The sequence below is a fragment of the Callorhinus ursinus genome, unplaced genomic scaffold (assembly GCF_003265705.2).
Source record: "Callorhinus ursinus isolate GAN/ISIS: 27379988/994484 unplaced genomic scaffold, GSC_fseal_2.0 scaffold2, whole genome shotgun sequence".
NCBI classification, from domain to species: Eukaryota; Metazoa; Chordata; class Mammalia; order Carnivora; family Otariidae; genus Callorhinus; species Callorhinus ursinus.
This window is the reverse complement of record NW_027397064.1, coordinates 108,418,752-108,444,045: the sequence shown is the minus strand read 5'-3', so window position 1 is coordinate 108,444,045 and position 25,294 is coordinate 108,418,752. Positions and strand designations below refer to the sequence as shown.

The following is a 25,294-nucleotide window of genomic DNA, read 5'->3' as shown; positions in this document are numbered from 1 at the left end:
TCTTTTTTGGTTTCTCAATCAGTTTGTGTAAGTTTGGGATTATCTATTTTACTTGTATTTGATAAGATTTGCCAGTGTAAACTTAGAGTCTTTCAAGTGGAATTGAGCAGAGAAAACCTTTCATTACTGAGGTTTTTTACATTGGTTTTCGTAATTGTTACTGTATATTTTTATGTTTATGGATGTATTGGTAGTACCCATTTATTTTTACAAATATTACTCTCTCCAGGTGTGTGTCCTTTGATCTAACAGTTTATTTGGGACACAATTGGGGAAATGTTGGTATGGCATATAAGGGTATGAAGACAATCTGGGGGATAGGATCATTTGAAAGTGAAGAAGAAGATAGACCCGTTTTGGTTCATATTATCTGTCTTCTATCTGTAGACCGTCTGTTCCTGTTCAGTTCCAGTACTTTTTGCCAACATACCCACCTTCTGCATATCCACTGGCTGCACACACGTACACCCCAATCACCAGCTCCGTGTCCACCATCCGACAGTATCCAGGTATGAGCCCTACTGTTAAGAGGACTTTTAATATTCCAGTTTTTGCAAGCAATGAGATCAAAATTGAGCAGTGGGTATTTGTAGTGTGGATTTAATTATTCCACCGTCAGTCTTCAGGTTCACATAAGGCTAAAATCTGAAACTTTAAGGTTTTAGATCACATCTCTGTGATCTGTAAAAAGGTTGCCACTTATTAGTATATTTGTATGATTTTATCCCACCCTGAGGATAATTATGTTAACAATTTGTTATACCCTAAAATGGCAGTACAGTTAAAATGGTAAAAGCCATACTTTTATGGGGTTTCTATTGTTTTGTGGGTATCTGTTGTGTTTTTAGTATTAGTCCAGTTATGCTCAACACTCACCATCCTGACTTGTAAATAATGTTCTTTTTGCCAATCCAGAAAAAAAATACTTAATCCTCAGGGTTTGTGTTTTCTTTTCCTATGAGACCCTCAGCTCACTTTAGGCAAAAGAAAGCCAATTGTCCAGATTGTGGGCGTTGCCCTTCTGTGCGAAACAGGACTGCAGCCAGGGCTCCATGGAGCTGTTGAGCACTTGAAGGGGGACCTGGTGCAAATGAATAACTGATTTTTTTTGTTTTACTTAATTAAAATTAGAGAAATTTTTAATATGTTTGGAACAACTTAGTGATATGAAACTACTGTTTCAAAATTACAGATTATATTGAATCAAAATACAAATAAAATATTTCTGATAAAAATTTATCTGATAAAAACTGAACTCAGTATCTGATTTGAAATGTGTTTTATTAGTAAAATATACCCTGAATTTTGAAAATAACATAATACGGAAAAGAGAATGTAAAGTATCTTACTGTTAATTTTTATAATGATTATATTTTGAAATTTTAATATTTAGGATATATTGGGTTAAACAGGGTATATCATTAAAATTAATTTGGCATGCTTTTTACTTTATTAATATGGCTACTGGAAAATTTACAATTGCATGTATGACTTATATTTCCATTGGACAACCTTGGTCTAAAACGTCCAAATTCTAAGGTATTTAAATAGCTTTGGAAACAGGTTCCTCACTCACTGCATTGGGTTTTTTTGTCTTTGTTTTTGTTTTTCCATAAAACTTTCCCCCAAGGTTTATTTATTTATTTATTTTTTTAAAGATTTATTTACTTATTTGAGAGAGAGCACGCAAGGGGTAGGGGCATAGGGAGAGGGAGAGAGTCTCAAGCAGACTCCGCGCTGAGCGTGGAGCCAGACACGCGGTTTCTCACAACCCTGAGATCATGACCTGAGCCGAAACCAAGAGTCAGATGCTTAACCAACTACGCCACCCGGGCGCCCCTCTCCAAGGTTTATTTTAATGTGGGGAAGTAGCTGATGAACTGTTCTGAGTTTTTTGTCCTGTTTTGCTGTACATCAAAGTAATAACATCTTTTTAAAGGAAACTTATAACTGTTCTTTATTAACAGTCCTATAAATTATTTATTAAACCATGTTTAATTATGGTCAAAAGTAGGATGCAAAAAGTATGGTAGAACCATGTTGACAATTAAGAAGTAAATTTCATGTATGTGTTACACTAATTGCTGAAAATTCTTAAGTCTCTTAGTAACAGCACTTCCTTCAGGTTCCTTCATCTACCTCCGCCAGTTGATACTTCTATAACAATGCAGTCATGTTGCCTTTCTGGGGTAGGTAACTCATGACCAATATGTATTTCTCTCAATGCTATCCAACTGAAAAGGACCTGCAGAGGCTCTCTTGAGCTAGAACAATCTATGCAGACACTATCATTTTAGATAAACATTTATTTGTAAAATCCATTGTAAGAGCATTGTCAGAAATATTGGGGATCCTGCCAGCCATCTGTTTCTCTACATTATTATTTTTTCAAGTGTCTTCTTTCAACACTACAGTAGTCCTGATGGATAGAAACACAGAAAAATGAGTAGTCCAGTTAACAGCAATTTATTTCTTCCAATACCAATACTGTCCCTTGTTGGTGCAGATGACCTGTGTTATTTCTGAGACATGGCATGGATGGACACAACTGAAGGAATGATTTGTTAATCAGCTTACAATGTCCTGTTTTCAAGTGGCTCCTTTTAAATGATATAAAAGCAGATGTTTTCAAATCAGGAAGAGGACAGGAAAATTTATATATAATGGGCCAAGTATGAGATTGTTGTAATACATAGTTTATGATAAATTAGACTATTGTTCATGGGCTCTGGTTACTTATAAAGATGGAATCTTGTTTGTTCATTAGGTATTAGATGTAGATATAAACATGTAATTATGAATATATATGCATAATTTTTATAGTTTGCAAGTATTCCCTCTCAGATTGCTCCTGAAATTTCACTTGCTTCAGAGATGTTTTCCACTTCATTCATTTATTTATTCATGCATTTATTCTTTTTTTAAGATTTTATTTATTTATTAGAGAGCACGAGCAAAGGGAAGGGCAGAGGGAGAAGGCAGAAGCAGACTCTCTGCTGAGAGGGAGCTGACACATAATGCGAGGCTCGATCCCAGGACCCTGGGATCATGACCTGAGCCCAAAGCAGATACTTAACTGACTGAGCCACCCAGGTGCCCTCATTCATGCATTTATTAATTTCATACTTACTGAAACCCTGTTATTGTATGTAAGGTCCTATGTTAGGCTCTATTTGTTTTTTGTTTTGTTTTGTTTTTTGGGTTTTTTTAAAGATTTTATTTATTTTACAGAGATAGAGCAAACACAAGCAGGCAGAGCAGCAGGCAGAGGGAGAGGGAGAAGCAGGCTCTCTGCCGAGCAGGGAGCTAGACATGGAGCTCGATCCCAGGACCCCCGGGATCATGACCTGAGCCAAAAGCAGCCACTTAACCGACTGAGCCACCCAGGTGCCCCTGTTAGGCTCTATTTGTACAGTTGACTCTTAAAACTGTTCACTTTGAACAAACTTAGAGCCTCATAGGGAGATAAGACATGAAGAGCTCTTACTAGAGAGAAAGTGCCAAGTTCCAATAAAAGAAACTTGAACAAAGCCAGCCTGCTTCTGAGCTAAAAGGTTATTTCTACTTGAGAGGGTAGGATTAGAGGTCAGGAGTGATTTCCTAAAGGAAGTGACATTTGGAAAGCCTCTTAGAATGCCCAGGACAGAACCACAGGGCAGCATTGGGGGAAAGCACTTTTCTGTGTGTGAATAAAGTATTAACACAGAATATGCACTCAGAATAGAGTGGTTTGGTTTTGGCAGAAATGTAGTGTGAGTGAGGATGCAGCACATGGAATGAGATGGATCTTGAAAGGCTTGGGGTGGTGACTAGACTGAATGTTCAATCAGGTGCCCATAACTGTTACTGAACAGAAACAAAGGTTCATTCACTTCTCAGGAAGAAACTAATAGCTTTGTTGGGTTGATTCTTTTTCTTTTTCTCTCTTTTACAAGGGAAGAATTGCAGTATAGCAGTAACTATGAATTTACATGTACTAACATTTTGCTATATTTTTCTCATTGATAATAATAATTTACCTTTTTAAACCACTATATGGTTTATAAAATTTAAATTACATCATTGTTTCCCCTTTTTTTAATTGAGATATCATTAACATGAAATACTAGTTTCAGGTGGATAACGTAATGATTCGATATTTGTGTATATCATGAAATGATCACCATAATAAGTCTAGTTAACATCCATCACCCCAGATAATTACAAATTGTTTTTTCTTGTGATGAAAACTTAGAGATCTGTCTTCTTAGCAACTTTGAGATACCCAATATAGTATTATTAAACATGGTCACCATGCTGTACAGTACGTCCCCAAGTCTTATTTATTTTATAACTGGCAGTTTGTACCTTTGATCCCCTTCATCCATATCTCCCATCCCCCATTCCGTTTCTGTCAACCACCAGTCTGTTCTTTGTATCTACGAACTTGGTTTGTTTATGTTTGTTTTTAAATTCCACATATCAGTGAGATCATATGGGTTTTTTTCTGTCCTTGCTGGCTTATTTCATTTAGCATAATACCCTCAGGGTCCGTCCATGTTGTCTTAGGTGGCAAGATTTAATTCTTTTTTAAGGCTAAGTAATACTCTCCCGTGTGTGTGTGTGTGTGTGTGTGTGTGTGTGTGTGTGTGTGTGTGTAGATATAAATGTCACATTTTCTCTGTCCCTTTATCCATCAGTGGACCCTTAGGGTTGTTTCCATATCTTTGTTATTATAAGTAACGTTTCAGTGCATATGGGGTGCATATATCTTTTTTTGGATTGTTTTGATGACTGAGAAGAAACATCATTTGTATTTTTCTTTCCACAAATAGAAATTCCTTCTCTTTTGCTTCCTGGGAATGCTGCTGTTTTCAGTTTTGTTGTTGAGTTTGTTTTTACTATACACAGTAGCAAAAAAGGAAACTTGCTTGTTCTCTCTTATCAGCGCATATATGGAATTTAAAATTCATAATTACTGTATATCAAAAATGCCTGTGATGGTGGATCCATCAATTAGAGCAAAGATTCTTGACCTGGGAGCCATGGATGGAGCTCAGAAGTTTTATTTTAATTATTTAGGACAGTTGCCTGGCTCACATTTGGAATTTAATAGATGATTTCCTTTTTCTTGTTTTAATGCTTTTCTAGTAATCTGCAGCAAGATCATATCACGCTGATAGGAGGTGAGGGAAAAAAACTCCAATATATATAGAGCTTTATGTAGTGCTTTGTTTAAAAAAAAAAAAAAGAGGTTTTATGGGGCTCCTAGGTGGCATAGTCTGTTGGGCATCAAACTCAGTTTCAGCTCAGGTCATGATCTTGGGGTTGTGAAATCAAACCCCACATCAGGCTCTGTGCTCTGCACAGAGTCTGCTTGAGATTCTTTCTCCCTCTCCCTCTGCCCCTCCCACTTGTGTTCATGCACTTGCTCTCTCAGATAAATGAGTAAATCTTTTTTTTTTTAAGATTTTATTTATTGATTTGACAGAGACAGCGAGAGAGGGAACACAAGCAGGGGCAGAGGGAGAAGCAGGCTTTCTGCTGAGCAGGGAGCCTGATGTGGGGCTCGATCCCAGGACCCTGGGATCATGACCTGAGCTGAAGGCAGACGCTTAACAACTGAGCCACCCAGGCGCCCCAATAAGTAAATCTTTAAAAAAAAGACTGGGCGCCTGGGTGGCTCAGTTGGTTAAGCGGCTGCCTTCAGCTCGGGTCATGATTCCAGAGTCCTGGGATCGAGCCCCGCATCAGGCTCCTTGCTCTGCGGGGAGCCTGCTTCTCCCTCTCCCTCTGCCTGCTGCTCCCCCTGCTTGTGATCTCTCTCTCTCTCTCACTATCTCTCTTTCTGTGTCAAATAAATAAATAAAATCTTTAAAAAATAAAAAAATAAAAAAAAGACTGGGGTGCCTAGGTGGCTCAGTCACCTGAGCATCCGACTCTTGATTCCAGCTCAGGTCATGATCTTAGCATCATGGGATCAGGCCCTATGTCAGACTCCTTGCTGAGTGTGGAGCCTGCTTGGGATTCTCTCTTTCCCTCTCAAAAAAAAAGAAAAAAAAACATAAAAACTGAGGGTTTAGTTCTTTTACAGTGGAATACTCTATTTTCGTTTTAGTGTTATTTTCTCTTTACGTGGACTATGTCTAATCAGAGCTAACATTCTTGTAGTCACTTTCTGCATCATTTTCAGTTTCTGCTCAGGCTCCAAATTCTGCCATCACAGCTCAAACTGGCGTTGGGGTGGCTTCCACAGTCCACCTAAACCCCATGCAGTTGATGACAGTGGATACTTCTCATGCTCGACATATCCAAGGGATCCAGCCAGCACCCATCAGTACACAGGGGATACAGCCAGCCCCCATCGGGACTCCAGGAATACAGCCAGCACCAATGGGCACACAGGGAATCCACTCAGCAACCCCAATCAGCACACAGGGACTTCAGCCTGCACCAATGGGTACTCAGCAGCCTCAGCCTGAAGGAAAGACTTCAGGTAATTTGAGTTTTTTGCGTGGAAGCTGGTGTAGAAGAAAGAGATATACTAGGTTTAAATCATGGTTCTACCACTTACAGGCTTGGTGGTCTTGAGTAATTTCTCTGTGCCTTAGTTTCTTCTTTTAACATGAGTTGCGTAGAATTTATCTGTTAGAGTCATTGTAAACATTAAAAATTATGTACATCAACAGCCTAATGTGCGTTTGCATGTGGTAAGAAGCACTCTGTAAAGTCAAGAGAGCAAATTCACCTTTATTATAGTGTTCTGATTCTGTTTAAGGTTTTCTTTGGACTTGTATGTAAAGCTGTAAAATTAATGTATCATTTTTAGGGATTGTTGGTATCATTTTTAGGATTGAGAGGCAATGGTATTTCACAAAAATTGTGGGACATTATTTCTTGAAGTATGCTACATACTTACCTGATTTATTAGTAGTTATGATTACACAGCAAAGAGAAATATGCATCAGCAGACTTAGTAACCTCTCCCACTTTGCCATCTGCTTTGAGACAGATGAACATTGTGTTCATTCCTTACTTTCTTGAAATTGGACAGTCATACATAGCATGGGTACTCTTAATTCTGGAGATCTAATTGTTTTTGTCTTAAGTGAAATTTTAGTAATGTTTCTTTTGTTTCCTTTTCTTCGTTGTTCTCTCCTGCCCCCTCCCTGTCCTCCAGCTGTGGTGTTGGCAGACGGAGCCACAATTGTGGCCAACCCTATTAGCAATCCATTCAGTGCTGCTCCCGCAGCAACAACAGTGGTGCAGACCCACAGCCAGAGTGCTAGCACCAACGCTCCAGCCCAGGGCTCATCCCCCCGGCCAAGTATCCTCCGGAAGAAACCCGCCACGGATGGGTAGGTAGAGCCAGTAGTGCCACACGACACCTCTAATTCTGGATATAATTAGTAGAAACAGTAGGCGCTCGTCCAGTGCTGGTAGCAGACTCTAAGCTCTCATCTTCTGTAGCATTTTTTAATCTTTCAAAATAACTTGACCACAGGCTTATTCAGTAGAGCCTTGCCAAGCAAAGACTGTAGGACAGTAAGAATCCATGAGTCATGGCGGGGGCGGGGCCAGTTTTATAAGCAGCCGTTGCATACTGTAGGAGTTCCCTCTAGTTTATGGGAGTTTAATTCTAGACTCTCTGAGTAGCTTCTAATAGACCCTTCAGGCTTGTCTGGGTAGGCACGTTAATGTGTACTATGTATTTTTTTTCCTTATTGACAAGCATGAATTGTTGCTCAGGGCAAATAATATCCCAGGTGTATTAAGTAAGGGTCATATTTAGTAGCACAAGTGTACTGTGTCGTCATAGGACCTCTGAGTTGGTGTGGGTCCTGGGCAGGAAGGTATGTGCTGTGCCCTGAAACTTCACTTGAAAACTTGGGAGGTGGAAGATGGGCAGTCACACTTCAGAGAGCAGCATTTCTGTGGCTCCACGGAGCTCATGTGCTTCAACAGCAGAAGATTATAAAGGTTAAAGCATAGCGAGAACATAAGCTGCTGCGTCTGTACGGGGTTTCCAGATGTGCAGGACTTTGCCTCAACCAGAGCCTCTTTTAAAGATAAGTCAGTCTGTGGCAAAGGAACCTTATCAGTGAAAATGCAAGGCAAAGCTCATGCTTAACATGGCAGGCTGAACACACACTTCTAAATTTCTTTTCCCCTCAAAACCCTATAGAACTTTTAGCAAAGAGGCTTTTTAAAAAGATGTAAACACACAAGGATGGGTAGAGTAGGAGAAGACAACAGCAACCAAACTTTGAAGCTGGAAAGCAGGTAGGTGGGTGATCACTCACTTAACTGTGCAAAAGCTGAATTTTAAGTCTGTAGAGAATGTTGAGACGCATCCTCATTTAAATTGCTGAAGCTTCAGAAGGAACAGGAACAGAAAGAACAAGGGGTGGAAGGAAGCTGGGCTGAAATGTGTTTGAGAAGGTTAGAGCCCTGCATCCCCTTTGCTACCCACACTTTGTCGTACACTGCTCCTCCCAACCCCAGAATGTACCCAGAGGGCTAAATTCTGCAGCTGGTCCACTGGGATCAATCAGCGTAAGGAGGGCCAGGAGTATTTTACCAGACACAGATCTGCAGAGTGCTAAGACTACCAGTCCACTTCTCCCTTTTAGCTGGCAGGACCCTGGCAGTTGATTGCTGTAGACAAAAAGTGAGATGAGGACTCCACTTTCTCTCTAGGATCATCCAGCCCAGGAGGAAAGATGCAAAGATACCAACACTAGGGATTTCGTAAGGTCAGGAACCAGATCACCCTACAGTGAAACTTAAAGTAGGCGATGTCTGGGGTGCCTGGGTGGCTCAGTCAGTTAAGCATCCAACTCTTGATTTCAGCTAAGGCCATGATCTCAGGATTGTGAGATCGAACTCCTCATCGGGCTCCGTGCTGGGTGTGGAGCCTTACTCTTTCGCCTTCTCCCTCTGCCCCTCCCCCACTCCTCTCTCTCTCTTTCACTGCCTCTCTAAAAAAAAAAAAATAGGCAAGTTCTTCAAGTTCAGAGGTTCCAACCAGCGTTAGTCCCCCACTCCTCATCATGAACACGCAACCAGGGATAACCAGGTATCTGAGGGGCCTTCTAGCAGTGCAAGATACAAACCATTAGACATACTGAAAAACGCAGCCTGGAAGACGCAGAAGCTAAGCAATGAGAATAAAACTAAAAACAAAAAGCAAAAGCAAATAAAGACCAAAACTGTGAATGCTGTCTTCAAAGGACAAAAAAAGATGTATCCATGAAACAGGAAGGCAACACTACACAAAAGGAACATTTGGAGGACAAAAGAGTGTCCTGAAATTTAAACTACAGGAGTAGAAATCGAACTCAGTAGAAGAGTTGGAAAATACAGTTGAGGAAATCTTTCAAAAGTAGAGTTAAAAAAAAACAAAAAGATAAGAAACACAAAAGACAAGAAAATTAGTTCAGGAGGGCCCACCTTCAAGTAAAGGAGTTTCAGCAAGAGATCAGAGAAAAGGAAGGAGATCACTTCAAAATAATTCATAGAAAATTTCCAAACCTAAAGGGCATGAGTTTCCTGATTTAAAGAACTACGAAATGCCCAGCACAATAGACACTGTGGACACAAATAAACCGACACCAAGATAAACATCTTAAAATTTCACAACTGCGGAGATAAAAAGATCTTCCCCCTTCTCCTACACTTCGTCACCTCCCTACAACCCTTCTGCTGTGCCCCCGTAACTGACTGTGTCATCATCAGAATTCCCTGTATCCTTTCTCTTTGAGTGTACCTGCTTTCCTTTTTTTTTTTTTTTTGGTGATACATAATGTATTTAGATGATACATAGTTCTTTTAATGTATTATACACATTTTCTAGAAAAATGGAATATTACATGTGATTTTACAGTTTTTTTCTTCATACAAAGTAGACATCTTTTCATATCACTACACATAGATCTACATTATTCTTTTTAAAGAATGCATAATATTTAAATATAAAGGTAGACCATCATATGTGTACATAATCACTGTCTTACTGATAAACCATTTGGATAGTTTTCCATTTTTCACTCTTACAAACATTGCCGAGACAGACATTATCCTCCAATGGTCCTTGTGGACTCATGGTAGCTTTTAGGATAATTTCAAGAAGAGGGAACTCTGGATCAAGGGGTGTGTGCATTTTTAGTTTTGACAGATATTGCCAAAGTGCCTTCCAAAACAAACCATGAATTAACAGCCCCATCACATGTACAAGTTCCTGCATTTCCCTCCACCCCAGTCCTGGTTGTGATTTCTCTCTCTAGTCTGCATTGCTATAGGAACACATTCACATTTTTTTTTTTCCGGGAAGAGTCTTGTAGAGAATCTGCCTATTTGCCACTGGATGGTGCTCGTTTTTCTGTGGACTTGGAGGACTTGACGTCTCCGAGGTAGAGTCTGGCTGCTGCCTCCTCCGTGGGGCACACTGCTCTCATTTGCCACAGACTCTGACTAACCCCTCTGTGCCTGCCTTCTTTAACTAGAATCTGGTTCTCCCACGGGGTCTTGACTCCTGCACTCTCTCCAAAGTAGTGACCGTCTTTCCTCCCCATCCTTCTGTCACTAGGCCTGGTGGTGGGGTTGATGTCTTTGTGCCTCACTGCCACTTTCATGCCATCCCTCTTGGAAAGCACTCAGTCTGTATTCAGATTTCATAAAATTTGCAGTTGAAAAAGTACTTTCACATATCCAAGTTATTCCAGGCACACTGCAATGTTTTCTAATAACTGAATCAGATAACAGTTTTAAATTCAAATTATTTAAATGAACTACCATTAAAAATTTTGCTCCTAGTCCACCAGTCAAGTGCTTTGTAGCCCCATATGGCTAGAGGCTACCTTGTTGGTCAGGGCAGCTCAAGAGGCTTGATCACATTCCAGTTGATTTCCGCGTATGTTTGTACATCCTTCAGAAGGTCCATAATGTCTGGCGCTCATTCTGTCCGAAATGATTTCTCAGCTCTCTGGCTTCTCAGTTACTTAACCGCTTCCCTGTCCTTCCCCCTCTATCAGCAGCACACACCCATAAGTGCAAGCTCTCCTTGACCTCTTCTGTCTTCAGTGTCCCACAGCCTACCTTCTGTCTTCCTACCTCACGGGCAGTGGTATTGCAACAGTACCCACTGGGGAACCTTCGATCCATTGATGCTACCACCTTTGCATTATTCCTCACTGCTTTTCATGGCCTTTCTCTGTTCTTCCTGACTTAGTTTCTGTGGTCCATTACAATCACTTCCTTGCCCCCCCCCCTTCACTTTGTCAGAAATAGTCAAATCCAACTTCCCGCTGAATTTGTACAGCAGACTGTGGTGGGGTAAACAAGCTTGTTGACTGGCCTTGCTTAACCTCACAAACCTCCACTAGGATCTTACAGGGGACCAACACAGAATGCTTCCTAAGCCTCTCTCCTGGATGGCTTTTTACCTCTGCTCCTCTCAAAGCTTCCACACTTCCTCATCTGTGTTAGCCACCAGCTAATGAATTTGTTCCCTATTTTTTGAGAAAAATGGAACTTTCACCAACTCTAGCTTTCACATCTCCTTACTTGCCAGCATCTGTATCCCATGCTCTACTCATCTCATCTGTTCCTATGGATGGACTCTCGGTGCTTCGGTGCTTCGCTGACCTCAGCCTTTCTAACCTGCTGAGAACAGTGCTGTAACACTTCTCCCTCTCTCCTACTTAGCGTTTTCTTGCTAGTGTATCATTCACATAGCAGGTATAAACATGCTGTTATTTCTTCCATCTTAAAACTCTTCTGTTAAGTCACCTTGCTCCCCTAAGTACCCCATTTTTTTGCTCCTATTTTCAAAGAAAATAAAGGAGTTATGTGTTTTTGCTAACTCCAGTTTTTCTTCCAGTTTCTTTCTCTATTAGCATTTTCACTAAGGTATGGAAAACTGCAAAGGTAATGCATGTATGGTGTAATTAGCACAAGTGAACACAGCATGCAACGCTATCTACATCAAGAGAAAGAACATTACCAACACCTCCCAAAGGCAGCTAACCAGTTTTTCTTTTGACCCTGTCGATTTGCTTTTCCTCTTTTTGAACTTCTACTGAATCATATATTAACACGTTTTTGTGTGAGTCCACCTTCCCTCCCTTGATTTGATGTAATGCACCCACTTTATTGCATGTGATTATAATTTTTTTATTGCTATATGAAACGCCATTATATAATGATAGCAGAGTTTATCCATAGATCTTTGGGTTGTTTCCAGTTTGGGGCCTTAATGTTATCCTGAATGTTTTTGTGTATGACCTTTAATACAATGGTAAATGCATACCTAGGAGGGGATTTGCTGAGTTGTAAGCTGTACATATGTTGAGCTCTGGTAGACACTGGCAACAGTGTTTCCAAGTGTTTATACCCCTGTACACTCTAAGTAGCAGGTGGGGATCATCACTGCATTCATAATCACTAACACTTGTTATTCTTTAAGCTTGGTTATTCTGTGGCTGTGTAGTGGTGTATCTCATTGGGTTTAATTATTTTCTTTGTTTTCTGGGGGGTTAGTGGAGTTGGTCTTGTTTATTTTTTACGTTTTATTATGGAAAACTTGAAACATAATAAAATTTTGAACTTATGAATGTATACCCATCATTCAGTTTCATTTATCAGTTTATCAGCTCATGGCCAGTTTTGTTTAATCTACATGCCTACCCACCCCCTTCTCCATATTATTTTGAAGCAAATTCCAGAGAGCACATCATTTCATTTGTATATATTTCAGGATGTGAGTATGTGTCTATTGAGGTACTCACTAAAAAATATAACCTTGTAATATCATCAAATATCTAGTCATTGTTCAAATTTCCAGTGGCCTCAAATGTCACAAAATTTTTGTTGATTTGAATCAGTATTCTGATAAAGTGCCCACATTGTGATCAGTTGATATGTCTCCTAAGACTCTTCTGTAGGTTTCATTCATCTCTTTTTTTGCGTGAGATTTATTTGTTGAAGAAACTTGGTCTTTTGTCCTGTAGACTTTTCCCTCTCCCTCCCTGGATTTTTTTCAACTGCATCCACATTGTATTAGTTTCCTAGAGCTGCCGTAACAAATTACCACAAATCTGGTGGCTTAAAACAACAGAAATTTATTCTCACAGAGGTGCCTGGCTGATAGTCAGTAGAGCGTGTGACTCTTGATCTCGGGATTGTGACTCTGCTGAGCCCCATGTTGGGTATAGAAATTGCTTAAAGATAAAATCTTTAAAAAAAAATTATTCTCACAGTTCTGATGGCTTGACGTTCTGAAATCAAGATGTCAACAGAGTTGATTCCTTCTGAATGCACCCAGCAAGAATCCATTCCATGCCTCCTTCCTAGCATCCGGTGGCTCTTGACACACCTTTGGCTTGTGGATACATCACTCCAATCTCTGCTTCCATATTCACATGTTCTTCCCTGTGTCTCTGTGTCTCAAATCTCCCTCTCCTTTCTCTGATAAGGATACCAGTCATTGCATTTAAGGTCTACCAAAGCTAGAAGGATCTTACTTTGAGATCTCTAACTTAGTTACATTTACAAAGACCCTGTTTTTTTTAGATTCACAGATACAGGGATTAGGACTTGGATATATTTTTAGGGACCACAATTTAACCCACTACCCCTGTAGTAAAGTTTTGCTGTTCTTGTCTCCTCCACACATTTTCTCTTAAGTTGTTACTTGAATCTAAAGCTTGATTAGATTTGCATATCTTTTTTTTTTTTTGGCAAGAGCACTTTATAAATTAAAATGATGTTTGGTGGTTACCCTTTTTGAGATGCTAGCAGACTTGATGATTACTATCTAGATCCATTAATTAGGCTTTGCAAAATGGTATATTCTGGTTCTAGCCATTTTCTCTTAACCCACTCTTGTCTAGCATTTGCTCCCACCACTGTGCCAAAACTAAACATGTCACGGTTACTCACCGCTTCCACATTGCTGAGCCCAATGGTTCTCAGTCTGAGCCGTATGTGGCCTCTACTGCATGGCACAGTTGACACTAACTTGATCAACTTTTCTCATTTGACTTCCAGGAACTTTCTCAGGTCAATATATAAATACATAGACATAGGGGCGCCTGGGTGGTTCAGTCGTTAAGCATCTGCCTTCGGCTCAGGTCATGATCCCAGGGTCCTGGAATTGAGCCCCACATCAGGCTCCCTGCTCAGCAGGAAGCCTGCTTCTCCCTCTCCCACTCTCCCTGCTTGTGTTCCCTCTCTCACTGTCTCTTTCTCTGTCAAATAAATAAAATCTTTAAATACATACATACATATGTAGACATAATAATCATGAACCTTACTATGGATTTCAGGTTTGATCATGAGTAGAAAGGAGATGTGGCATACTAGAAGTATCAGCTAAAAGAGTCATAGCGGTTGCTTCCTGGAGAGAGATGGGCAGGAAATGGGGAGGGCTGGGGTGGGGACCTGCTGTATTTTGTTAAAACCTTTTTAGTGCGATTTGGCTTTTTCAATAATGTATTTTTATTACTTTGATAAAATTTTAAAATCCACTTTAAAAATGGCTTAGCCAGTGTAGTGCTTTTATTTTCCATAGGTATGCCTAGCAACTATGTACTTCATATCCTTTAATGCCCTCGGACTGTTGTTTTCTGGGTTTGTCTGGTCTCTTTCAGAATGGCAGTTCGGAAAACCCTCATTCCTCCTCAGCCTCCTGAAGTGGCTAGCCCTCGAGTGGAGAGCTCTATGCGGAGTACATCCGGGTCACCTAGGCCTGCAGGGTGAGCACATAAATGTTATCACTCTTGCTTCCAACTGCACATAATTGGAGAGGAAAAAGCCCAGCACATGTGACAAATTTTCTATAATTGGCCTGTGTGCATCTTTTTACATCCACTTCCTAGCTGTGTGACCTGGACACATTCATTGCTCAGCCTCTCTATTATTTATGAAATAGCCATACTTATAACATCTGCTTCATAGAATTCTTACGTATTTAAATGAAATGATGCATTTAAAGAGGACAGAGCCTGCCTCACAGTAATCCCCAGTTATTATTGCTATCAAAAATGGCATCATGGGGCGCCTGGCTGGCTCAGTTGGTCGGTTAAGTGACCGACTCCTGGTTTCGGCTCAGGTCATGATCTCAGGGTCGTGAAATCGAACCCTGCATTGGACTCTGCACTGAGCACAGAGTCTCCTTGAGATTCTTTCCCCCTCTCTTCCTCCCCCTGCTCATGCTCTCTCTCTCAAATAAATAAAATCTTTTTTAAAAAATGGCATCATGACAGTAGGTAATATATGCTGTTTTCTTTATTCTTTTTAATTCCACAAGTAATATTATTTTGGGAAAGAGAGAGACAATATAAAAATATTTAAAATGTAAAGTGAAAATCTTTATCCTATTCTCTATCCACCTTGCCAATCTCCCTAGCCAGAAATCATACTGATTGGTAACAGTTTTAAGTATCTTTCCACATGTCTTTCTCTATGTACACATGTAGATTGAGTCTTAAAAACAGGATCTTGCTGATTAGATTGTTCTGCATCTTTCAGTTTTTACTTATATCGGTAATAGCTTGCCATAGTGTGATGTATTTACACCATCATAAAACTTCAAGAAAAAATGATGATTGCCCTGTATGGGCCAGGTAACGTTTTTTAGAATCTGGGAATATAGGAGAATGACTAAGACAAAGTGTCCATTCTCTTTAAGCTTATTTTCTAGTAGATGTAGAGAAGTCAATATGTGAAGAAAAAGAAGGCAGTGTGAAAGGAATGTAAGGCAAGAGGCAATAGGCAATAGGAGGAAGAGGTGATGCCGTCCAGAAAGCCTTCTCTGAGCAGAGGTTTAAGAGCATGAAGGAAAAGCCACATGCTTCCTGACGTCCAACTGCGTCAGGCCAAGGAAAGAGCAGGGGCCAAGAATTTGATGTAGGAGGACATGCAGTTGTTACTTTGCACATTAGTGCAGAAAAGCAAAAATAACCATGCAAGGGCAAGCTGTGAAAACTGAGCTTAATTTTAGGGGGTAGGGGTTGTGCTTATTCTCTTGACCTTTAAAACATTATGAAAATATTCAAAACTCTTAACGTCAGTTACCATATATAGAGAAGTGAAAAAAGTAGTAAAATTAATGTTTATTTGGTACACTGTCATTTAAACATGAGAAACACTGAGAATTAAAGTTTTATTTCTTTTTAAAAACTAATCGGGGAGTTGGAACATTGCTCGCTGCCTTCACATTGTATAACTCAGTGATGAAGAGCACAATAGTCCTTCCATGCATTGGTGAATTGTCATGCTCCTTTCTAAGTTTGGATCTGCTTCTGACATTTTATCCTTTGTCTTTTCAATGGTGGCAAATTATCTCCAAGAGTTTCTTTAATGTGAAACTTTCTGCCAGCATCACTTCTAAGGACATCTTCATCTTTTTCATCAAAACCCTCTGCCCTGACTAATGTGTGGAATCCAGGTGCACATTCACGCAGCATCTTTTTTGTTGTTGTTGTTATGTTAATCACCATACATTACATCATTCCAAGTGGAAACTTAATTGCATTTACAATCTGAAGGAATCTGCTCTGTTCAAAAAATGTTTTTATCCAAGCTGAAAATAATACACTATAACTAAGTGTCACAGTGCATATTTTGCTTGATTTAGGCCTTTTGGATAAAAATATGTGACCATTCTTCCAGATGTTTTGTTTATATGGTAGGTAACATCTCACTGTTTTCATTTTTGATTGGTTACCAGCATAGAAAGAATATGCTGGGTTGTGCAAACAAGTCTTTATAATTCTAGGTAAAATATTTGGACCTATTAAACAAAAGTTAGGGAAAAGAAAAACATCTCTGAAAGTAGGTAGGTCTACGTAACCTGTTTATCCGGTCTTTTTTTTTTTTATTATGTTATGTTAATTACCATATATTACATCATTAGTTTTTGATGTAGTGTTCCATGATTCATTGTTTACATATAACACCCAGTGCTCCATTCAGTATGTGCCCACTTTAATACCCATCACCAGGCTAACCCATCCCCCCAACCCCCTCCCCTCAAGAACCCTGTTTGTTTCTCAGAGTCCATAGTCTCTCATGGCTCGTCTCCCCATCCGATTTCCCCCCCTTCATTTTTCCCTTCCTGCTATCTTTTTTTTTTTTTTTTAAACATATAATGTATTATTTGTTTCAGAGGTACAGGTCTGCAATTCAACAGTCTCACACAATTCACAGCACTCACGCTCACCATAGCACATACCCTCCCCAATGTCTCTCACCCAGCCACCCCATCCTTCCCACCCCCACCACTCCAACAACCCTCAGTTTGTTTCCTGAGATTAAGAACTCCTCATATCAGTGAGATCATATGAAACGTCTTTCTCTGATTGACTTATTTCGCTCAGCATAATACCCTCCAGTTCCATCCACGTCATTGCAAATGGCAAGATTTCATTCCTTTTGATGGCTGCATAATATTCCAGTGTGTGTGTGTGTGTGTGTGTGTGTGTGTGTGTGTGTGTGTGTGTGTGTACACCACATCTTTATCCATTCATCTGTTGATGGACATCTTGCTCTTTCCATAGTTTGGCTATTGTGGACATTGCTGCTGTAAACATCAGGGTGCACATACCCCTTTCACGCAGCATCTTTTAACTGTGCTTGTAGCTTCACCACATAGCTTAACATTAATTCATCAACGTTAATTTTTTAACTTTTGAAATAAACCAGCCTTTATTGGCCAAAAAAGGTTTTATTGTTGTTTTTCATTCTCCTTGTAAGTGGCCATTTCCTTTCAGTGTAGCAGCTAACTGTAACACTTTGGCCTAAATGACTGGGATTTATTCATTCATTCATTCATTCATTCAGTAGTCATCAATCCAAAGTAGAAGTAAATATTGCATTTCACCATAGTGGCTTTCTGTTCCAAGTGCAGTCTCAACTAAAAGATGATATGAGATGACTTTACCATCTTTTTTAACATTCATTGGATTCTCTCTACATGGTCCATACCATATCTTCACACAAGCCTAGGGCTCATCCTGTCTTTGCTGTTGCTTGTTCCAAGTCTTTTAATTACATCCAATTTTACTTCCAGAATTACTGTTTTTTCCTGCATTTTCGTTTTTCTTGGCCAGTTCTCACTCTCTTTCTTTCATCCATTATTGTAAAATTTCACCTGGGTTTATCAGTTGGGAAACAAGAGACAGTACAGCTCCACAGTTTGCCATCTGCGACAGTACAGCTCCACCCCTTTGCCATCTGCATAAACTGAATAACAGATGTGCATTGACCACTCACGGACATACTTCAAAGGAAGTGATGTGATTGGTCATAGATCATGATGCATAACTGTTAGTTACATAGTGATTTGTGGACTGAGAAGCTAGCAGCAAAGTTTGCATAATGTTGCATAGTTTATGTAACTACTCACAGTTAAAATACAGTGGTAACTGAAATTTGAACAGAGTTGGTGGGGGACTAGCTTAATATAGTTATACAATATAGTAGAATTCGCACATATCAGGATCTACAAAGTCAGGACTGCCTGTGTGTTAGGAACACACAAGGAACAGCAAGAGAAATCAACCTAGAACAAGGGGAGAGTTGCACAACATGGTTCAGCGATATAACTGAGGGCCAGATGATGTAGGGCTTTGTAGGCCATTCAGAATGCTTTGGATTTTATTCTGGGTGAGACTGAATGTTGTCAGAGGGTTCAGCCATAGGAGTGACATGATTTGACTTATTTTTAAAAGGATTACTCTGGCTACCATGCTAGGAATAAACTGCAAGAAAGCAAAAGTGGAAGCAGGGAGACCAAGTGAGAGATGATGGAACCTTAGACTATTGTAGAGGCTTGGACCAGAATGGAGGTAGTAAAAGTCATAAAATGAGTTCAGATTCTGGATATGTATCGAAGGTACAGCTGACAGAATTTTCTGATAGAGAAAAGGGAAGGAAGCCAGTGATATCTGGGAGGTTTTGCATGAGCAGCTGCAGATAGAAATTATCCTTTCTGAAGTAAGGAAGGCTACGGGAATAACAAGGGGAAAAAAATCTAAGAGTTTAGTTTTAAATATTTTACTTTTGAGATCTCCAAGTGGTTAGATACAGCCAAGTAGAGATGTCAAGTGTATAGCTGCCGAAAAAATTCCAAAGTAGGTCCATTTCTAGAATTGAAGATAGAGATATATTATGCTGGGGATTAAGTTTTGGGAATTACAAGCAGATATATGTTTTTTAACACCATGAGAGTGGAAGAAAGTCCATTGATAGTATAAATAGTAGAAGTGGTACAAAGACCATGCCTTAGGATATGTCATCTTAGGAGATCAGGAAAATGAAAAACTAGAAAAGGAGATTGTATTCCTATACTATGTGATGTTCCCAGATGTGTTGGTGCCATAATTAATCCTCCATTAGTGAACACTTAAGTTATTTCCATTTGTCACTGTAATAAACAAGTAATACAGTGGATCTTTTTATCATTGAGCTCCTTTGCAAACATTTCTCTGGAATATATTTCTGGAAGTAGCATTACTGGGTCAAATTACATGTAGAGTTTAAATTCTGATACCCAATCACTGTACCTGTTTATATTCTCATGAAATGTGTTCCCAATTTCTTCACATTGTTGCCAACATTAGATAATTTTACAAATTTAATACATTACTTTTCATTGCTAAAAGTGTTTTGTTTTGTTTTTAAGTAGCACTAGAGTTACTTTTAAGGTGCTAGGAAAAAATAGGGTTCCTGAAGGTGAAGAGCACTCTGTGGAGTACAAAAGTATATTCCTTGTAAGCAGCAGAAACTTGGGTGAGGAGGGGCTATTTGCAGAGTCTTCCCTGGACTGAGTATGGTTTCAAGGTAGGTCCCAGCTGGCCTTACTTGCAGTTGGCAGTCTGTTTCTGTGGCACCTGAAAGAAGAGAGCATTTGGACTGTGATAAATAACTAGCTGAAATCAGAGCAGTCTCCCCACACTCCCACGCCCAAGTGAAAGGAATCTCATGTAAATTGCTGTTTTTAGGAATAGCCCAACTCATTCACTGATGAGTAATAAAAGGATATTTGTGGGAAGACAACTAAAATTAAAAAGTAGAAAAAGAGCAACAAAATATACTCATTTGTTCAGTAAGAACACTTACCAGAAAAGCAGGACAGATGAAACTTATCTTAAAAATCTGACTGTGAAGGGCGCCTGGGTGGCTCAGATGGTTTAAGCGTCTGCCTTCGGCTCAGGTCATGATCCCAGGGTCCTGGGATCGAGTCCGGCATTGGGCTCCCTGCTCCTTGGGAGCCTGCTTCTCCCTCTGCTTCTCTCTCTCTCTCTCTCCCCCTCTCTCTCTCCCTCTGTCTCTCATGAATAAATAAATAAAATATTAAAAAAAAAATCTGACTGTGAATTCACATTACTTAATGAAGTCAGCACCACCTCAGTGAAGAAAAACACACAAAGATGAAATGCAGGCTCCCAAGACTAAATGACAGAACACAAAGGGGTGACACGTGAAGGGACAGAGCTCAGTAAAGACCTAGAAGAAACCACAGAATGAAGGTAAAATTAAAATAGAAAACAGTATAGACATAGAGGATAGAAATGGAAAAAGTGAGCAAAATTTTAAAAAGAAGCAAAAACCATGTAGAACATAGTATGATACAAGTAAGATCTAACGTATACATGTCAACATCTCAGAAACCGATATGTGATTTTAAAATTGAGGACACAATACTATCATTAATGTATTTTTAAGTGGTACACAAAATTTGGTATATAACTACTGGCAGCTTAGATTCAGTGAAATACTGAAGTCAAGTGGTGTTGTTTGGAGATAGTAGGGGAATGGTTAAGGGAGGACGGGGGACTTCTTAGTACATCTTTTGAAGCATGAATATATTACTAATTCAAAGCCCAAAGAATAAGGAAAATTAAAATATTATAAAACAAAATAGATTTAGGAAGGAAATCCAAAAACTTCAAATAAATTTAAAAATTGAATTTTAAAAGAAGTCACATAATACTACTAGGCTATTACTTATGTATGCTTAGGTGTTTTCTGTCAGTCACTAATTCATCCTCAGACTCTCCACCAAACCTAAAGAAATCCTCCAAATACAGGCAAATGTGTCAGATCTCTCGGTTCCATTTTTTTCTTGATTATATCCCTCCCTCCTTGAAGCTTTGGTTCTACCTACTCCAGTCTGCACTGGTTACTCTCTGGACTTGGTGCCCAGCTATTATCCCTGGTGTTTCCTTTGTCCATCATTCTCTGAATTCCCTTCAACTCATCCCAGGTGCCTGTATACTTCCTTTAACTTTGGTTTACTCTCTGATTTGTTAGAGCATCTCTTTTGTGGCAGAGAAGGAGTACATAAGATGTCAGGGTTTTTTGCATATCAGATAATGGCTTTATTCTGCCCCCTTTACTTGTAGCGAGAATTACTATCAAACTCCACTCATTGAGCCAGAGACCCTTGCAGTGTTAGTGAAAGACTTGCCCCTCATGTAGCACACTACCTACACTTGTGAGTTCATCGATCAGCCAGTGGCCTCAACTCCAAGCTCAAACACTGTGGAGTGCATTCACTCTTAAGTCCACTTTCTCTCTGTTGTTGAGATTGGGTAAATTATATTGATCTGTCCTCAACCCTACTGATTCTATCTCCACTCTACTACTGACAATATCCAGTCAGTTTATTTGGTCAATTGTATTTTTCAGTTCTATAATTTAATTTGGTTCTTTTTATAACTTTGATTTCTTTGCTCAGATTTTTCTATTTTTTCATCTGTTTCAAGTGAATCTGTCATTGCTTGTTGAAGCACTTTTATGATATGTGTCCTTATCTGATAATACCTTCATCATTCATCTCCTATTCAAGTTGTGATTTTCCTGGCTCTTGATTAGATGAGTAGTTTTCTCTTTGGACCTGAACATTTATGGTCTTATAAGACCCTAGAATTTATTTATAGCCTCATGTTTTAGCAGTTCTCCTCTCAGACGACCCCAGTTAAGGAATAGAAAGCATTGCCTCCTTACTGCCAAGTGGGGGGACTGAAGTCCAGGTTCCCTGTTTGGCCTGTTTTGACAGCACTTCAGTGGTGAGATTGTAGAGAGAACATTGAGGTGCCTTATTATAGCCTGGCAAGTGTGGAAGCCTGGGATCTCCACAGATATGCAAGAGAGAATGGAGGTGAGACCACAATTGCTTCTGTGGTGTCTCTCCGGGGCAGAGCAGTTACTCTCTAAAAGTTTTCCATCTTGCTGAGCTGCTCCTGTCTTGGTTCTTTGAGCAGACTTTTCTTAGGACTTTAGTCTGTGCCCTTTGACATTTCTGTATTGTGGTTCTCCAGGACCCAGTCTGGAACAGATGAGGCAAAAAGGAAACCCAGGGAATTCCCTGCAGTGTCATTCCTTTGGTCCTGAGGTCCCTAGCCAGTCTGTCTTCATCGTTCAACAGCTGTTCTGTTTGTTTTATATATAGTACTCATGATTTTCAGCTATACTTAGCAGGAAGAACAGGAAAAAGTAGGTCTGTGCCATCTTTCCATAAACAAAATTCCTACCTGCACACTTAAATAATACAATGGCTGGGAGAAGTTGAAATTGAAAATCTCTTTTTCAGGGTGCCTGGGTGGCTCAGTCCATTAAAGGTCTAACTCTTGATTTCGGCTCAGGTCAGGATCTCAGGGTTGTGAGATTGAGCCCCACTTTGGGCTCAGTGCAGAGTCTGCTTGAGATTTTCTCTCTCTCTTCCTCTCCCTTTACGCCCTCCCTGCTCATGCTCACTCACTTGCTTTCTTAATTTTTAAAAATCTCTTTTTCTTTGTAGATGATATCTTCAACTTTATCTTAGAGCATTCTCTTCTAAAGTTCTTAATATGAAAACCTGTAAACATATAGTAAAATAGAGGAAACAGTATTCAACTAGTTTTAATTTTTAATATTTTGCCATATATTACCTTTTTTGGTGTAATTAAGTTACAGAATTTTATGCTTAATTACTTGTGTGTTTTGACAATTTAATTATGATGTATTCTAGGTGTGGGTTCTTCCAATTTTTCCTACTTGAGTTGGTTGAACTTTTAGATAAATAGACTGACGTTTTTAATCAAATTTAGGGAGTTTTTGGCCACTATATCTTCAGATATTCTTCCTGCCCCTCTCTCTCCTTTGCTTCTGAGACTCCCATTATGTGTATGTTGGTACACTTACTGCTATCCCAAAGATCTCTGAGGCTTTGTTTATTTTTCTTCCTGTACACCTCCCCCCCTCCTTTTTTTAGTTTCTCAGACTGGATAATCTCAATTGACCTATCTGAGTTTATTGATTTCTTCTAATGACTGCTGGAATACACTTTTTTTTTTAAAACTGCCATATTTTTTTTTAAGTAATCTCTATACCCAACATGGGGCTCAAAATACCCCAAGATCAAGAGTTGGGTGCTCTACCGACTAAGGCAGCCAGGCGCTCCTGAAATATACTTTTGAGTCCAGTTTTTTTTTTTTTCCTTTCTGCTCTTAACTTTTCAAATGCAGAATTCCTTTTTGGTCTTTTTTTTTTTTATAATTTCTATCTCTTTATTAATCTATTTGCTGAGACATCATTTTATGCTGTTCTTTAGCCATGATCTCCTTTAGTTCTTTAAACATATTTATAATAGCTGACTTAAATTCTCTAACTAGTAAGTCTATAACATCTCTGCATCCTTGGTGACAGTTTTATTGCTTGCTTTTCCTCCCCATGTTTGAACGGTGCATTCTTCTTTCTTTACATACCTAGGAATTATTGTTGAAAACTGGGCATTTTAAACAGTGTAATGTAGCAGCTCTGAAAGTCAGATTCCCACCTCTCCCCAGGGTTTGTTGTTGCTGCTTGTAGTTGTGGTTGTTTGTTTAGGGACTTTTATAAAATAATTCTTTAAAATCATTATCTTTGTCTAGCATGACCACTGAATTCTCTGTTAGCTTTGTAGTCAGCTAATGATTGAACAGATTTCCTTGAATGTCTGGAACCAATAAGTCTCCTATGTTTGCCAAGGGCCTCTCTGTGTGTCTTGCAATGGCCCATCAACACTGAGACAGGCAGTTTTACATCTCTGTCTTACTTTTTTTCTTCCTGCTTGCACAGAGCCTCACACTCAGCTGGAGGTAAGAACTTGGGTTCCTCTCAGTTCTTTCCTGGGCATAAGTACAGTCCAGGGTATACACATAGTCCTACAAGTATATGTTGCTTCCTAAATTGCCAGAAATACATTGGAGCTTTTCAAAGCACCTGTGGACATTTCATTCTCCCAATTTTTCTTTCAAAGCTTTTTGGGTACAAGCTTATTATTTGCCCTACATATTACCATCCTGTCAGTCAGTGGGGAAACTCATCAGTTACATACCAACAAACTCTGTAAGGAAGAAGCTGTTTACACTGGACAGGCCAGATCAAATAAGACAATCTTGCAAATGGGAACAACCAGAGAGGTTATATAATGATGGTTCTCTGGTAAAGAGGGTTTGAAGGGGCTCTAATCCCTCTGGTAGCTGCCAGGCTGCTGGTTTTCACTGTGAGCATGGACTCTTGGTCTGCATGCCTATTGTGGTGGTAGAGATGAAGGAACAGAAATAGGGCAAATTAAACCCCTCAGAGTTTACTGGTCTTACTGAGGTTCAGCTAATTTTCTTGATTAATTTTGCCAGATTATTAATTTCCAGAGTTCTGAAAACATTGCTTCTGGTATTTTTGTCAGTTTTGCTTTTATGAAAGAGAATTTTCAGAGATTGTTACTGCCACATTTTTGCTGATATTTCTGGTTGTTTTATCGTTTAATTCTCTTTAATTCCAGAATAATCCTAACCTGTATCCAACCCCTATTTACTTATTTTGAAATAATTTAAGACTCGCAGAAGTTTTAAAAAAATACAGAAAGTTCCCGTGTACTCTTTACCCAGCTTCCCCCCAGTGATTACATCTTACATACCCTTGTACTTTTTCAAAATGAAAAAATGGGCTGGGTGCCTGGGCGGCTCAGTTGGTTAAGCATCTGCCTTCAGCTCAGGTTGTAATCTCAGGGTCCTGGGATTGAGGGTCCTGGGAAGGAGCCCCATGTGGGCTCCCTGCGCAGCGAGGAATCTGCTTCTCCCTCTCCCCTTTCCCTTCCACCTACTTGTGTGTGTGTGTGTGTGTGTAAGCGTGCAGACATGCGCACTCTCTCGAATAATTAAAATTATTGAGAAAAAATTGGCATTAATACAATGCTGTTGACTAACTATAAATCTTATTAAAATATCACCAGTTTTTTTTTCCTTTGGTGTACACTACTTTGAAATTTCACCTATGAATAGATTTA

General features: G+C 39.5%; 1 protein-coding gene, 1 long non-coding RNA gene and 1 other non-coding gene across 15 annotated transcripts in view; 1 reads left to right on the top strand and 2 right to left on the bottom strand.

Moving 5' to 3' along the window:
* The window catches only part of SAP130 (Sin3A associated protein 130), an 84,779-nt gene that overhangs the window by 33,507 nt on the left and 25,978 nt on the right, over nt 1–25,294 (top strand). For 11 of the 13 annotated variants that reach the window (XR_012376091.1, XM_073885620.1, XM_073885630.1 and 8 more), the window contains 4 exons: nt 388–509; nt 6,173–6,475; nt 7,160–7,337; nt 14,631–14,735. Coding sequence is in view for 12 of the 13 variants with exons in the window: in XM_073885620.1 (XP_073741721.1) it covers nt 388–509; nt 6,173–6,475; nt 7,160–7,337; nt 14,631–14,735 (708 nt within the window). In the remaining variant the exon portion in view is untranslated. The remainder of the gene's footprint in view (nt 1–387; nt 510–6,172; nt 6,476–7,159; nt 7,338–14,630; nt 14,736–25,294) is intronic. The other 2 variants (XM_073885628.1, XM_025857905.2) reach the window with 1 other exon arrangement.
* The window catches only part of LOC112812989 (uncharacterized), an 88,923-nt gene continuing 80,862 nt past the window's right edge, over nt 17,234–25,294 (bottom strand). Inside the window, exon 3 of the long non-coding RNA XR_012376104.1 lies at nt 17,234–19,874. This is a non-coding gene — a long non-coding RNA (uncharacterized lncRNA). The remainder of the gene's footprint in view (nt 19,875–25,294) is intronic.
* On the bottom strand, nt 21,382–21,535 carry LOC112813305 (small nucleolar RNA SNORA62/SNORA6 family). The gene has a single exon (XR_003205504.1). It is a non-coding gene; the product is annotated as a small nucleolar RNA SNORA62/SNORA6 family (small nucleolar RNA).